The 14,789-nt window shown below is 43.4% G+C and overlaps 1 protein-coding gene across 10 annotated transcripts; it reads right to left on the bottom strand.

Moving 5' to 3' along the window:
* LOC110431888 (probable F-box protein At4g22165) lies at positions 1-3,965 on the bottom strand. 10 transcript variants are annotated; one of them, XM_021451646.1, is made up of 6 exons: positions 3,337-3,824; positions 3,172-3,253; positions 2,664-3,076; positions 2,362-2,451; positions 1,961-2,015; positions 194-1,550 (listed from the first exon to the last, which is right to left on the bottom strand). In XM_021451646.1, the coding sequence occupies exons 4-6, from the start codon at positions 2,398-2,400 to the stop codon at positions 319-321; spliced, it is 1,326 nt and encodes a 441-aa protein (XP_021307321.1). In that variant the 5' UTR covers positions 2,401-2,451; positions 2,664-3,076; positions 3,172-3,253; positions 3,337-3,824; the 3' UTR covers positions 194-318. The 10 variants fall into 10 exon arrangements, 9 of the variants coding, with proteins under 9 accessions (XP_021307317.1, XP_021307321.1, XP_021307320.1 ...); XM_021451642.1 differs by lacking the exons at positions 2,664-3,076; positions 3,172-3,253 and adding an exon at positions 1-180 and having other exon boundaries at positions 275-1,550; positions 3,687-3,965; XM_021451645.1 differs by having other exon boundaries at positions 2,664-3,253.

Here is a 14,789-nt window from a genome sequence, read left to right on the forward strand (position 1 = left end):
TAAACAAAGAATATAATCAAATTTATTAGCATTTTTTCTTAAAGGAAAACAAAGAAAAAGGGGAAGATGGTCTGGTGGGCTGATTCTTGGGCCGGCATGCACGGGTTGGCGACTGCCGCCAACTGGGTTGTACACGGTCTAGGGGTTTCCCTCCGATTCCTTGGTCCTCCCTACGGCCCACTGAGATCACATATTCATACAAAAATAAATGGCTTGCAATCTCACAAACTATACCAAATGTACACAAAAAAAGATGATTGGCAGACAGAACTACCTTGAGCCAGCACAGCACAGTGCATCTTTCTTCCTAGTAAATTATTATAAATTCGGTGTGATCCAAACCTCAGAAGGAGCAAGGTTGAGGCGATTTGTATGAGGGCAGAGACGGAAAACATGATCAAATGTTCTTTGTTTTATGTCGTAGGTCCTCACGCCTCCCCATTCTGGACATCGACGAAGCAGATGACATATGGGCGTCATCCAAGGTACTGAGAAGTAGATGCAACAAGGCCTCAGCCAGGGGAAATTCTTGGTGGACAAACATGCCGAGTGATTCAAGCCGATTAAGATTGCATGCTCCATTAAGTCTATCTTTGGTACTGGTGATACCTTCTCATATCCATCAAGATGAACCTTGAAAATTCGGAATGCGACACCATCTCTATACATCCTCCTGGAGTTTGCAACAAATGCTCGCACTTCCAGCAGGTCACCCCATGGTGTAGACACCAGATGCCTGGAGAGAATGCGTCTACTGCTCCTCTTGGCTACAATCACCTCCTTTGCTGGTCCATTCGGTCCATCAACATCCCATTTCTCCACTATTCCTTCAAATGTCACGGTGTAGAACATCCCATTGTGGTACGCACAGTCCGCATACCGGTCCGCCTTCTGAGCGACTAAAGTTGCAGCCACTTGCCAATTGCTATCTCCAGCCCTAACAGAAGAAAGCCAGTTGTTATCCCGGTGGATGATCATGACGACATAGTTAGCACTCTTGGATGGACTGCAAGACAACACCGCTTTCTGGTAGAACCATGTTGCCAAGTACTTTGCATCCTGGACTCGATGATTCTCAAAATTGTATGCTTCAATGTTGCCTTTGCTACCACAGACTGCCTCAACGCATGTGAAATCAGTGATTGGTGGGAGAGGGATCATTTCCGAGGTGAAGGGGTTGTAGAGCACGAGATTGGCGAGTTCGTTCACCAGAATCAGCCAGCCATGGGAGGATCCACAGCATGCCATGAAGCATAAACCTTGGGGAAATCTCACATCATAAGCCTTATGGACATCCAAGAGATGGAGGAACTTGCAGTTTACAGAAGAGCTGCCCTTGGCCCCTCGCGATTCTCTACTCTCGAGAATGTCCCGCCAAGACATGATCATTGGTGTACAAGAGCGTGGGACGCCAGCAGCTGTGGCAGCCGAAAGCCATGATGTGCATACTGATGCAAAAGCAATAGCTTCTGGGAGTTGAAGGCGTTGCAGGATGCTGAGGACAAGATCCTTTGGGAGGTCCGACCAGCTGGAACTTGGATTAGATCCTGCTATAGTAAATAACAATTGTTACAGAATACATGGTACTGCGTTCTTGCAGTCAACATGCATGTGAGCATATCCATCAGAGCAAACAGGACCATCTAAGCTTTCGAGTTGGACAAGGACCAGTAACCTTTCACCTTTGGATAATTAGGTCTAGTAACCTGGCTTCCTCAATGGAACTGGAAACCAATTTGAAAAGGAAACTTGAGAAAACACCTGCCCTCTAAGCAAGACCAATTGATCGATACAAGAAGAAGCAATTGAAAGTATCATAGTTCATCCATTTCCTCGATGCTTACAAAAGGAAACTTGGAATGAGTTTAGGCTTCAACTATGATACTTTCAATTGCTTCTTCTTGTATGGGACTCAGTTAAGATATGACATGAGCATAGTTTTGGTAAAAAAAAGACTCACTAGGTTCGTTTGTTTTTGTATGGGAAGCATCATGGACAGGTCTTGGTTTGCACACCTACAAAACTCACCAGAGTCAGGACACTCGAAATGGAACAAAATGTACCCGAAATGAAAACCTCAACAAGTAACAGTACATTGAAGAAAGGATGTTCTGATGCTTGCTCAGCAGTTGGTTCACTCATTTAATGAAGAAACATAGGTGAACTGATTTTTTGTGGCTAATATAACCCAAAGTACACTGACAATTTAGTATGTTTGGTGTCGGTCTCATGTTAACCATCACAAAAATCGTGCCTTTGAGGGAATAGCATGGTAAATTAGCCTCTTTTTTTCCTCTTCCTTTTATCTATCTATACCAAAAATATGGTAAAAAGACATGCTAGAAGTAGCAAGGACCAAACCATGTTTTCAAAGATGAAGAATGGCTCATGATTTTCCATTGTCACATCCTTCAGCTTCACAATGTTTGGGTGAATAAGTTTCTGAAGAGCCTGCAGAAGGATAGTTTTTTTGTTAAGAAAACCAAGTTGCAAGACAGTATATCTTCTGAAGAGCCTGCAGAAGGATAGCTCCAGGACGAAATTGCCAGGATTAATCAGAGTCCTCGCGGCGAGGAAACAAACAAACACGACAGGGCAGAGCAGAGCAGGACGAGGAGCAATCCAACGACACGAACCGAGGGAGGCAGGGCAGGGATCCTTACCGGGGAAGGAGGAACCCGATCCCAGCCCGGAGGGGTCTCTGCTGCCCGGCGGTGAGGTGGAGGGGGAAGCCAGTCGGCGAGGTGGGGGGTCGCCGAGATCGCGCTTGCAGTCGTCACAGGAATTGCTATGCGGATCCAACAGGGCACACCGGCACATGACTGCGAGCAGTTTTATTTTTCTTTTTCCCTCGCGGGATCGAGTCGGAGTCGCAAACTCTGAACTGAGCATGCGATCTACAGACGAGAAGATGGGCGAGCGAACCCGCGGGTTGGGGTCGAATTAGTCCGGGGCCGGGAGGGGGGTGGTCGCTGGCTGGCGAAGGCACGCTTTTCGTCTGGAAATTTTCGTCTCGCATCTCTTCCTCCTCGTATAAGGAGCGGAGACTTAGTCCATACGGTACATAGCCTCGGCCCTCGGACAAGAGAAGGAAGGAAGGAAGAAATCAGCCAAAGATCAAGCTCGAATCAAAAAGAGCTCTAAATCGAATACATGCTATGCAAGCCCTACCATAAAAATCCATCACAAAAGCAGTGTTCCTCAAATGTTGCACGAGGATCCGAAAATCGGCAATAGATCGAATCGAATCGAACTGTATAACCACTCGAAATCGAACAATGACGGAGTTCAAAGAAGGGAAGGAAAGAGAAATCCGTAATCATGCTACAACAATACCAGATCGAGAGGGAGGAGGTGCGCCGGAGGATGCGGGTGGAGGTGGCGCACCGAAGGAAGCTACCCGATGTGGTACGCCACCACCGGACTGGCGACTCTGAACGGCTCGGCTACACCTCTGGAACTACACGCTCGTGGGCTAGCCAAGAGGGCGCCGAGGTCGCCTCTGAATCCAAGCGCGTGGAGTGTGTGTGTGTGTGTGTGTGTGCGCGGAGCGGCTGCCGTTCGCATCGGAGGACAAGGGGCGACGGGTGGATGAAAGACGGCCGGAAGGATATGCGATGGTGGCTGAGGCAACCGGCGGGGGAGGCGACGCCGATAGAGGGGCAGCGGGCGGTGGTGAGGGGTACCGGTGGGGGAAGCTCGGCGGCGGCGGCCTGGATCTGGAGCTGGGCATCAACCTCGGCTGCGCCTGGATCTGGGCGGTGCGGTGGATGGGGAAGAAGCAATCGGCGCTCGCTCGGGATGCGTCGCTCACTCGCTCGATGTCGAGCCGCTCCACGTCCGTTCCAGATCGGGTGCTGGTGGGATGCGAGAAGAGGAGGTTGGGTGCAGGTGTTTACATTTTTTTTCTTTTTTTTCTTTTTTTTGATCACGGAAAAGAAGAGTTCCATTGAACATTGCCTCTAGGCATATCACCACAGACCAATGAGATATGTGGTGCATGAACAGTAAACATACAATCATACAATCTTCAGCATGCCAATTGAGGCCTTGTTTAGTTGTAAAAAAATTTTGGATTTCGACACTCGTTTGTTTATGGCAAATATTGTCTAATTATGGACTAATTATGATCAAAAGATTCGTCTCGCGATTTACAGTCAAACTGTTCAATTAGTTTTTGTTTTCGTCTATTTTTTAGTACTTCCTGCATGTGTCACAAGATTCGATGTGACAGGGAATCTTAAAAACTTTTTGGTTTTCGGAGTGAACTAAACAAGGCCTGATTGCAGCTTCTTCTATTACAAACAGAGATTACACAAGCGTTAAATTCATATTGCATTAAATCTCATTTGTCTAAATAAACAACCATATGGACTTCTATCCTAAGTTGTTGTTCTGAGAGCATCACCAAGAATGGTTGCATCCATCTCTAAGATAACACGGTTCATTCCAAGTTGAATAGCTCTTTCAACGCTCCAAAGAGTTGCTAAAGTTCGGCGTGTAAAAATCCTTCTGAGACTTCCTGCGCCTGTCTGTACCGCAGTTCCTTCATGGTTACGAATAACAAAACCCCAGCCACCATGGCCATCATTAACATGAAAGGAGGCATCAACATTAATTTTATAAAATTCTTCAGATGGAGGGATCCAGCTACCCTTAAAATGTTGTCTTGCTGGTTTTTGTTAGTCCTGAAGCTTCTCACAAACTCTCAGATGGTACATGATAGAGCTGCAAATTTCTGCTTCATAAGCCATTTTCTCCCCTCTATTAGCTTTATCTCTTGCTGACCACCAAACCCATAATAGAATCAGAATCTTTTGACAAACACTTTGCTCCATCTGTATGATTAAATCAATAGTTTCAATTCCTGATTTGCATTGCACAAGCATCTAGTGTTTATCTTCTAGGTTTAGAGCCTGCCAACAAGATCTTATTTTCTTGCATTTAAAGAAAAGATGGCTGCAATCCTCATCAAGGCGATTGCAAACGGGCAAATTATATGAATGCAAGCATGTCGTACCTCACTAAAATGTTTGCAAAATTTCTATTTTTTTAATATTTTCTATTTTCCTACAAATAAGTCTATTTTTCAGCTTATATAACATCTTAATGACCTATAGATATTTTAGTTTTCCTTGTTTAATGTATCTCTATTGATTTTTTTTAGAAATTTTAGAAGCCTAGAGATATATTTTAGTTAAAAAACTTTACTAGATGTTTACCAAAATGTCTAACTAGAAAAGATGAAAACATCTTGAAAACGGGCTCCAACAACAGAGAGAAAATTTAAATGGTTTTGAGAGTTAATTAATGATTATAATTCCCAGTTTTAAAGTTGGAGAACAACATCAGGAAGTAAACATTTTTTGTTTTTTTACTATTTTCCACTTCATCATCATCATCATCATCACATCATCACACTATAAAAGAGCGAGTTTTTTTGAAGGGGCTCTCCCTCTCTAATAACCGTTCGATCTAAACGTCGTACTATATGAGCCATCCGTCACCCTTGATCTTATCACACTATAAAAGAGCGAGTTTTTTTTGAAGGGACTCTCCCTCTCTAATAACCGTTCGATCTAAACGTCGTACTATATGAGCCATCCGTATCTAAGACTCCTCCTAAACCAAGATTTCTTCTAGACTCCCAGTTACAAATACCTCAGTCTTTTTTTTCTCCGTGTAATCTTGCTTCCTTGGAACCGATCCATATTTGTGTACCAGAGTTCAATTCCAACTTACATGCATAGTTTTTTTTTTGATTTTTTAAGTCCAATTCATTAGCCGTTTTGACTCTTTTTATTTCAAGAAAGAATTAAAAGCATGTTTTCTTTTTGTCTTGCACGCTTAAGATCGTGCGTGCATTATACGACCAGGACTCCGATCACTACTACGCATGAGCCATTGCAGCCGTGTTCGTTGTTTCTATCAAACCGTGCAAAACATGCGTCAAACCAGATGGCGAATGAATAAAAGTCTGAAAAATATGTGAAAAGTTATGTAGATATATGCATGCACGTCTTTGGCCTCGGGGACACTAAAGCCTGGCGCATGGAGGACCTGGAGGTGTTTGAGCAGATGCGGCAAATGATGGTGAGGCGCAAGCAATTAGGCAAGCTCGCTAGAGTATGGGCAAGGCAACGATTTGTTACACATGATCTTACATGATGTAAGATGTACTCCTCGTCAATCAAGATTTGTTTTTATCCGAAAAGAAAATCCGTAACACGCATTGCATGAGGATAGTAAATAGATTAATTAGAAGAAAAATACAGATGCACCATCGCCTACCATGGACTGTTTGAAAAAAAATAATACACATCAAGATGCATGCAATTAATGAATAGATTAATTGGAAAAGGGAAAATAGTATGCAACTATAATAAATAATCTAATTCAGAAAAGTAAAATAATACGAAGGCACATCAATATGAATATGTATTAGCAACTAAAAGGAAAATGATAAAATTTGAACACACATGATTTTATTTGTTATGACAAACAAGATAGAAAAAACTAGCAAACATCTTGCATTACTTATAGTACCACATTGTGAATAAACTGTAACATGGAGTGGAAATAAAATCAAGGAATGTCCTATAGTACAAACACGTGCATGTTGTACGTGTATTTTTTTTTGAATATGGTACCTCTTTCATTACTCATCGGCTAACAAATTGTTAGCACCAATAACAGCAATGTTTTCGGGCAAAGAGTCGGAGATATAGATGTCAGCGGGCACATTACCCGCGGGTGCGAGATATATAGACATGCACTCGCGGGTTGAGTTCCAAACTCGCATATGTAACCCGCCATGTTCCAGAGATGAAGATTACAGGAATATAAAATTCAAGCACATGTTCCAGGAAAACTTTGGCTTTAGACTGAGAGTTAAATCAAGGAAACAATCATCAGGTTCTGTGCTGAAATCCCACAGGTTCAGTTCCAATCTTAGTTCTATTTCTGTTAAAGTTATAGAAGGACTCAGTTAAAATATTATTGTCTTACAAAAAAGTTAAGATATGCCATGAGCACAGTTTTGGTAAAAAAAAAGACTCACTAGGTTCGTTTGTTTTTGTATGGGAAGCATCATGAACAGGTCTTGGTTTGCACACCTACAAAACTCACCCGAGTCAGGCCACTTGAAATGGAACAAAATGTACCCGAAATGAAAACCTCAACAGGTAACAGTACATTGAAGAAAGGATGTTCTGATGCTTGCTCGGCAGTTGGTTCACTCATTTAATGAAGAAACGTAGGTGAACTGATTTTTTGTGGCCAATATAACCCAAAGTACACTGACAATTTAGTACGTTTGGTGTCGTTCTCATGTTAACCATCACAAAAATCGTGCCTTTGAGGGAATAGCATGGTAAATTAGCCTCTTTTTTTTCCTCTTCCTTTTATCTATACAAAAAATATGGTAAAAAGACATGCTATAAGTAGCAAGGACCAAACCATGTTTTCAAAGATGAAGAACGGCTCATGATTTTCCATTGTCGCATCCTTCAGCTTCACAATGTTAGGGTGAATAAGTTTCTGAAGAGGCTGCAGAAGGATAAGTTTTTTTGTTAAGGCCTGTTTAGATCAATTTTTTAAAAATTTTTTGACACTGTAGCACTTTTGTTTTTATTTTACAAACATAGGTTTAAAAGATTCGTCTCGCGATTTATAAACAAACTGTGCAATTAATTTTTTATTTTCATCTATATTTAATGCTTGAGAATCTTGAAAAGTTTTTGGTTTTTGGGTGAACTAAACAAGGCCTAAGAAAACCAAGTTGCAAGACAGTATATCTTCTGAAGAGCCTGCAGAAGGATAGCTCCGGGACGAAATTGCCAGGATTAATCAGAGTCCTCGCGGCGAGGAAACAAACAAACACGACAGGGCAGAGCAGAGCAGGACGAGGAGCAATCCAACGACACGAACCGAGGGAGGCAGGGTAGGGATCCTTACCGGGGAAGGAGGAACCCGATCCCAGCCCGGAGGGGTCTCCGCTGCCCGGCGGCAAGGTGGAGGGGAAGCCAGTCGGCGAGGTGGGGGGTCGCCGAGATCGCGCTTGCAGTCGTCACAGGAATTGCTATGCGGATCCAACAGGGCACACCGGCACATACATAAAAACATTAAATATAAATAAAATTTAAAATTAATTATATACTTTATTTGTAATTTATAAAATAAACATTTTAAACAGTTAAATTATAATTAAATAATAATTATTAAATATAAACGAAAGTACTACGATATCTAAGTTCAAAAGGTTTTTTATATAAATGTCTGATATAGAAGAAAGGCCTTCGAAATTACTACTACTACCGGAGTGCCGCATATAACATCGATAGATTGTTTTTAGAATAATCATAGCATCGAGAGAATAAGATAAAAATGAGTTCATTCATTTTTTTGGTTGGTTTAGTCCGTAATCAGTCTTACACACTAGGGTGTGTTTGGTTCCCATCTAAGTGTGGCCAAACCTTACCTGGGCCAGCTTTCGCGTGTTTGGTTTCCTCTTTTGGGCCTGGGGCATGGCCAGGACGGGCCAGTCGTACGACGTTGGCCTGCCTTGAAAGGCCAATTCGGCCTTCCCAACTCAGCCCGGCTCCGGCTGGCCATTAGCGTGGCCGAAGTGGTGGGCCAAGTTGGCCTCGATAGGCCCTGGTATAAAAGAAGCCGCTCACCGCCTGGCTAGGGTTTCACTCGACACTGTTCACTCGCAGTCGCAGCAGCCGCCGCTCTCATCTCCCCTTCTGTTCTCCACCAGTGTTCGCTCCTCTTCCGATTCCTTGCGGGGGCGGGTTCTTCCCGTCGGTGTTGCTGGTAAGGCATGGAGGTTCCCCGGTATCGTGCCTCATTCCCTTGCTTCTCGGTCCTATTTTGACCCGTGTGTTTTTTGTACCAATCGTTTGTTTGAACTGGATAGTTCATATGCCGATTTCATAGCTGAGCATTATGGTTGGGTCTATGATGTCTGGGTAGATCTGGGTGGCGCACCACGTTGTCGCAGCCGATCTTGCATATGGTTAGGGTTCGAGTCATGCTGCTACTGGATTTGGTACATGTGGATCCCCTAACCCTAGGCCTGTCATATTTGGGGGTCAAGTCTGTTTCTTTTGGGTACATCTGGGTGGCGCACCATTCGTTGACGCAGCTAATCTAATGCTTTACCTTCACTTAACTGGTTGTGCTGCCTTGTTGTACTAATTCATGTCCGCATTCTTGTCTATTCCCATGGACCGTTCAACTAGGCGTCGGGAGCTGATCGGTAGGGGCGCTGCTTTGGTGTCTTTGATCAATGCCTGGATGTGGCTTAGGTTCAGGAGAATGTTGAGTTCTAGGAGAGGGATTAGCTATGGACCTATGACTGTCAGAGACCAAGAAAGGGCCGCCAACCTTAGGTTCATTTACCATAGCCAGGATGTGCACTGTGTGGAGCTTCTTAGGATGAGGAGGGCCCCATTCTTCCAACTATGCGATTTGTTTCGCAGTAGGGCTTTGCTTAGGGACAGTATTAACAGCACAATTGAAGAACAAGTTGCCATATTTCTGTTAGTGGTAGGACACAACTAGAGGTTTAGGGTGATCAAACCCCTTTTTAGGCGGTCCCTAAAAACCATCAGCAGGTACTTCAAAGAAGTGTTGTATGCAATAGGAGAACTAAGGAATGAGATGATTCAACCACCAGCTACTGCAGTACATCCAAAAATTCAAAACAGCCGCAAGTGGAATCCATTTTTTAAGGTTAGATTCCTTAGCTTCAATTGAATGCAGTTTTGTTTTCATTTTAGTGGTGTGGTTTCTTATCTTGCTATCTTCTTATAGGACTGTGTAGGTGCAATAGATGGGACTCATGTGCTTGCTAGAGTTCCTGCAAGGCACAGAGCTGCTTTCATGGGCCGAAAACACACAACCACCCAGAATGTCCTAGCTGCTGTTGATTTTGACCTTAGGTTTACTTATGTGTTGGATGGTTGGGAAGGATCTGCTCACGATGCTCGCATTCTTTCTTCAGCTTTAGAAAGGAATGATGGTTTGATTGTTCCCCCAGGTATTAGTCTCTGGTAATCCTTAGCTTGCCATGTCATGTAGGGCTGCGTTATCAGTTCTAATGGTTGTCCTCTTTCCTATGTATAGGGAAGTTTTACCTTGTGGATGCTGGCTATGCAGTCAGGCCAGGGTTCCTTCCACCCTACAGAGCCACAAGATATCATCTTAGGGAGTACGGTGTTAGAAGGCCACAAAATGCAAGAGAACTGTTCAACCTGAGACATTCCTCTTTGAGGGTAACAGTTGAAAGGGCCTTTGGGGCTTTGAAGAATAGGTTCAGGATACTAGACAACAAACCTTTCCATCCATACAGAACCCAACTGAAGCTTGTGTTAGCCTGTTGCATCATCCATAACTGGATTCTCCGGTTTGGACAAGATGAAGTCATCCCACTTGAGTCTGAATGGGTGGCCAACCCCCCTAACAATGCTGGCCCTCATGACACAAGTACTGACAACCAGACTTGGGCTGCCAAAAGAGACGAATGGGCCCAGCAAATGTGGGAGCTTAGGAATGGGGTTCATTAGTACTTGTACTTTGAGCAGCATGACTTGTAAACCTGATGATCCTACTACTAATCATGTACTGAGACCTTTCCATATGGCAATGATGCCTTTGTATTGTTGAACTACTTTAATTCAATGAACCCTGTATGTGATGTTTAATCTGTTCCTTTCTAATTTATGAAATCTGCATGTGATGTTTAATCTGTTCCTTTATAATTTATGTAATCTGCATGCTGCTGTCTGTTACTAATCTCTATGAACTACTTGGGGTTAGCTATGGCTGGTGTAGATGACTTTCAAATGTTCGGTGAAGATTTCCTACCACCAGAGGCTCCAGAGGTGCAGGAGGTGCAGCCAGCACAACAAGGCAACAGTGCAACCACTCGGTTGAACTGGACGCCCCTGATGTCCGCGCACATGTTGCAGAAGTTCACAAATCTAGTAGCTGAGGGTGTGAGGACTGACAAGGGCTTCAAGGACTTTCATGTCAATGTTGTTACTAAGGACCTACAAGCTTTCTGTGGCCAGCCAGTGGTTACATCTCAGGTCTCCAACCACCTCAGGAAATGGAGGACAAAGTGGCAGAAGGTTGAAAGAAATCAGTGGCGCTAACTAGGATGAGGATCTCTGCATGATCACACTAGACCCAGACCATTACCATGGCTATGTCAAGGTAATTCTCTCAATGTTATCTATCCATTTGGTATCACTTAGACTGTAATACCCAAGTTTGCAACCTACCTAACTATTCTCTCATTTGTTCAGGATCACCCCAAGGATGTTGACTACCTGAATGTTCCAATCCTCCACTACAGCTACATGCAAATCATCTTTGGATCTGGAGTGGCAACTGGAAGGTTTGCTATGGGTTCTAGTGAACCATTGGGGCAACCTACAGATGATGTCATTGACTTGGAAGATCAAGATGATGTTGGTTTCAAGGTCACTTCAAATGAGAGGAAGGAGAAGAAGGGCAAGAGTCATGGGCTGAAGGTTGAGGACGCAGAAGACAGGAAGGCCAAGAGGAAGCGGGCAGTGATTAGTGATGAAGATGCGACACTGTTGACTGGTATGACAGATGCTGTTTCGGATCTCAGTGCAGCAATAAAGGAAGGCAACCTTGCAAAAGCAGCACCTAGAGTCTACGAGGCAGTCATGGGTTGTCCAAATTATGCAAGATCTGACTTGATGATATGCCTTAATCATTTGATGGAGCACAAGGGGCCTGCTTTGGTCTTTGTCGGGATGAACCCAGAGGATAAAGAACTTTGGATCGACCAGCACCTTGCAAAGATTAGAGGACACATGGCTTTTCAGTGAAAGGAAGGAAGGACATGAAAGCCCCCTGATGATGCTGTAGTTGTAGCTAACTTACCCATTTTGAGGTGTATTAGTAGAAAACAGTAGTTAAGAACTTTAGCTGGGTTCCGGATATGTTTTTGGTGGCTGCAATGTGCCATGTGCTTTGTATGTGTGAGAATAAGTCATGACACTTGACAATAAATCATCAGTTGCATATGTTATCTGTCTACTTTACTTAGCAGACATACTTTGCTTTGTTTGCTGTTCGAAACTAATTTTAGACGCCGGTGATAAGCTCAATCTATTCAAACAAATAAAATGCAGCGCAAATTGAGTTTTCAACACATTCACATCCATAGATATAACACAAGTTCAACACATTCACATGCATAGATATAACACAAGAGCGTTAAGGGTTCACCCAACCCTGTTACATAACCAGAAATATAACACAAGTTTGTTAAGGGTTTACCCAACCCTGTTACATAACCAGAAACTTGCTGAGTTTGTTGATACTCCCAAAAAAACCTGTCCAAACGAACTAGACTACCAACCATGTCCCTTCCATGTTTCGGTCAACAAAAGAACCACTACTTAGCACTAGCAGAGGCCCAGGTTGCATAGTTAGACTAAACTGACTACCTAACTAGCATATCACTGGCCTATGCACGACGCCAACTCACATCTTTAGAAAGACAGCGAAGGCTTTCAGGAGCCCAACAAGCACGATGAGGCACCACGACAGGTACTAGAGCTTGCTCTTGTCCATGTTTGCGAACATGACCCTCTTCTGGTAGGCAAGAACCACACAACGCGCAAGACGCTTGGTTTGTCGCACTTCTTCTTCCATAGTTTGCTTCGCATTCAGCATTTGCTCTGTGTACATCATAGCATCCTCCAAGGCATCATGCGACCGATCAACAGCACGCCTGGCTTGCTTCATCTCCTTCCAGAGCATCTTGAAACTCTCTCCGACACGACTTGGCCACTCATCATCAATCCACTGCACAAAGTGACATTGGTTTTCCAGTCCCTGCAGCAAGCCATCCCATTTGAGAATTTACAACATGAAACCACAATTATTTGCCACAAGAAGTTCACCTGATTTGGACAACCAAAGAAGCGCCTTCCAGTGTGCCTCCCACCCTAGGCCTTCTTCAGCTTGGCGAACCAATCGCAGTGGCACTTGGGGAGATAGACCGTACCCATTCCTGCCCAGTCGTCTTCAGGAACCGCATCAGGGACCAGGGAATCAGACAGTACCTACCAAAACCTACAGATCAGACCACCAAGAACCCAATCGACGCTAACTAGAGAATAAAGATTAAATATTGGACTTCATTTGGTACAAATCTCTGTGCTTTTGTTAACAATAGAATACCAGGCCCTAACCGAACCGTATCACGAAATCCCTACATATGAACCATGCGGAAATCCATAGATATGAACCAAACCCTAAGTAGGCAAACCCTATTACAAATTGAAGGAAAGAAATGGGGCTGAGACGCTTGCCTGAGAAGACGAGCGAGGTCCCATGGACTCACTGGATGCGCTGCCTCCAGTACCGTAGTTAGATCCGCTAGGGTGGAGGGGAGAAGCGTGAGCGCCGAGGGAACCTGGTGATGACGACCCCGATGAGCGCTCCAGGGGCCTGCGGCTAGCGCGGCCACCCGCTCCAGCTTCGGCGAACCCAGCATCAGAAGCAGCCTCCATGGCCGCTGCAGCAGGTCGAGCGGGCGACGGAGACGAGGAACTCTGGTGACGGAGACGAGGCGCGTCTGGAGGTGAGTGGAAGTGTGTGGACGGGTGAGTGGAGACTCTTGACCGGGCGTCCTCTTATAAGACGGCATACGCCGACGGAGGTAAAGACACCGAAGTCAAGAAATGGTGACCCGATCACGATCTGTGCACCCAACCAAACAGTGCAGCCCATGGCTTAGGAAGTGCAGCCCACCAAACATAATCTAAGGCGGGCCAGGCTGGGTCAAGTTTTGGAACCAAACACTCACATCTTGGTCTGTTCAGTGCAGTCCAGGCCTAGCATGGTTAGGATTTCTGGGCTGGCTACAGGAGCCCATCAAAACCAAACACACCCTAAAAGCCCTCTAGTTCTTTGGTGGGTTGACCTATGATGATTTTTTCTCATTTGATCTTTTTCTTATCACGGTTCCTCAAAAATTCCTTTATTTTCATCACTTTTGATTAGGAAAAGGTTGCTTTTACCTTCTTGAATTATCATCGCGGTCAAATTTTTCTCCTCAAACTCTAAATCGTACTCCCTCCATACCCATAAAGAAAGTCATTTTGGACAAGGTTTGAGTTAAAATTTGAGAATATAAATCATAAATAAATTTTAAGTTGCTAAGTTTGAAAATATAAAAACTAGATGAATAGATTTGTCTCGAAAAGTACTTCCATAAAAATATACATATATTATTTTTTGATAAATATTTTTATAAAAATAAGAAGTCAAAGTTAAGCTTTGGAGACTGTGTCATTGTTCTAAACGACTTTTTTTATGGGTATGGAGGGAGTACGTCTTATCACCTCAACTATCAAATCCGTTTAAATTAGATTTCCGTGTCTCTGATAGAAGTTGTTCTCAAGGTGTTTTTTCTAATCTTTTTTTTTTATTTTGAAATTAGGTCAGTACCTAATAGTTTTTTAACCACGGAAAATGTATTTAAGTTTCTAAAAAATTTGAGAAAATCTTAGAAATGATTGTCTCTCAAGTCTCACAAGTATTCTCTGTTTGCATTCTATGAGTGCAAGTATGTGGTAGCTCAGTACAATGTTTGCAAAAATTCCATTGTTCTGATAATTTTCTATTTTCCTATAGATAAGTCTATTTTTTAGCTTATATAGCATTTTAATGACCTATAAATATTTTAGTTTTTCTTTTTTAATGTATCTCTAATGATTTTTTTTTTAAAAAAT

Source organism: Sorghum bicolor, chromosome 1 (assembly GCF_000003195.3).
Source record: "Sorghum bicolor cultivar BTx623 chromosome 1, Sorghum_bicolor_NCBIv3, whole genome shotgun sequence".
Lineage (NCBI taxonomy): Eukaryota > Viridiplantae > Streptophyta > Magnoliopsida > Poales > Poaceae > Sorghum > Sorghum bicolor.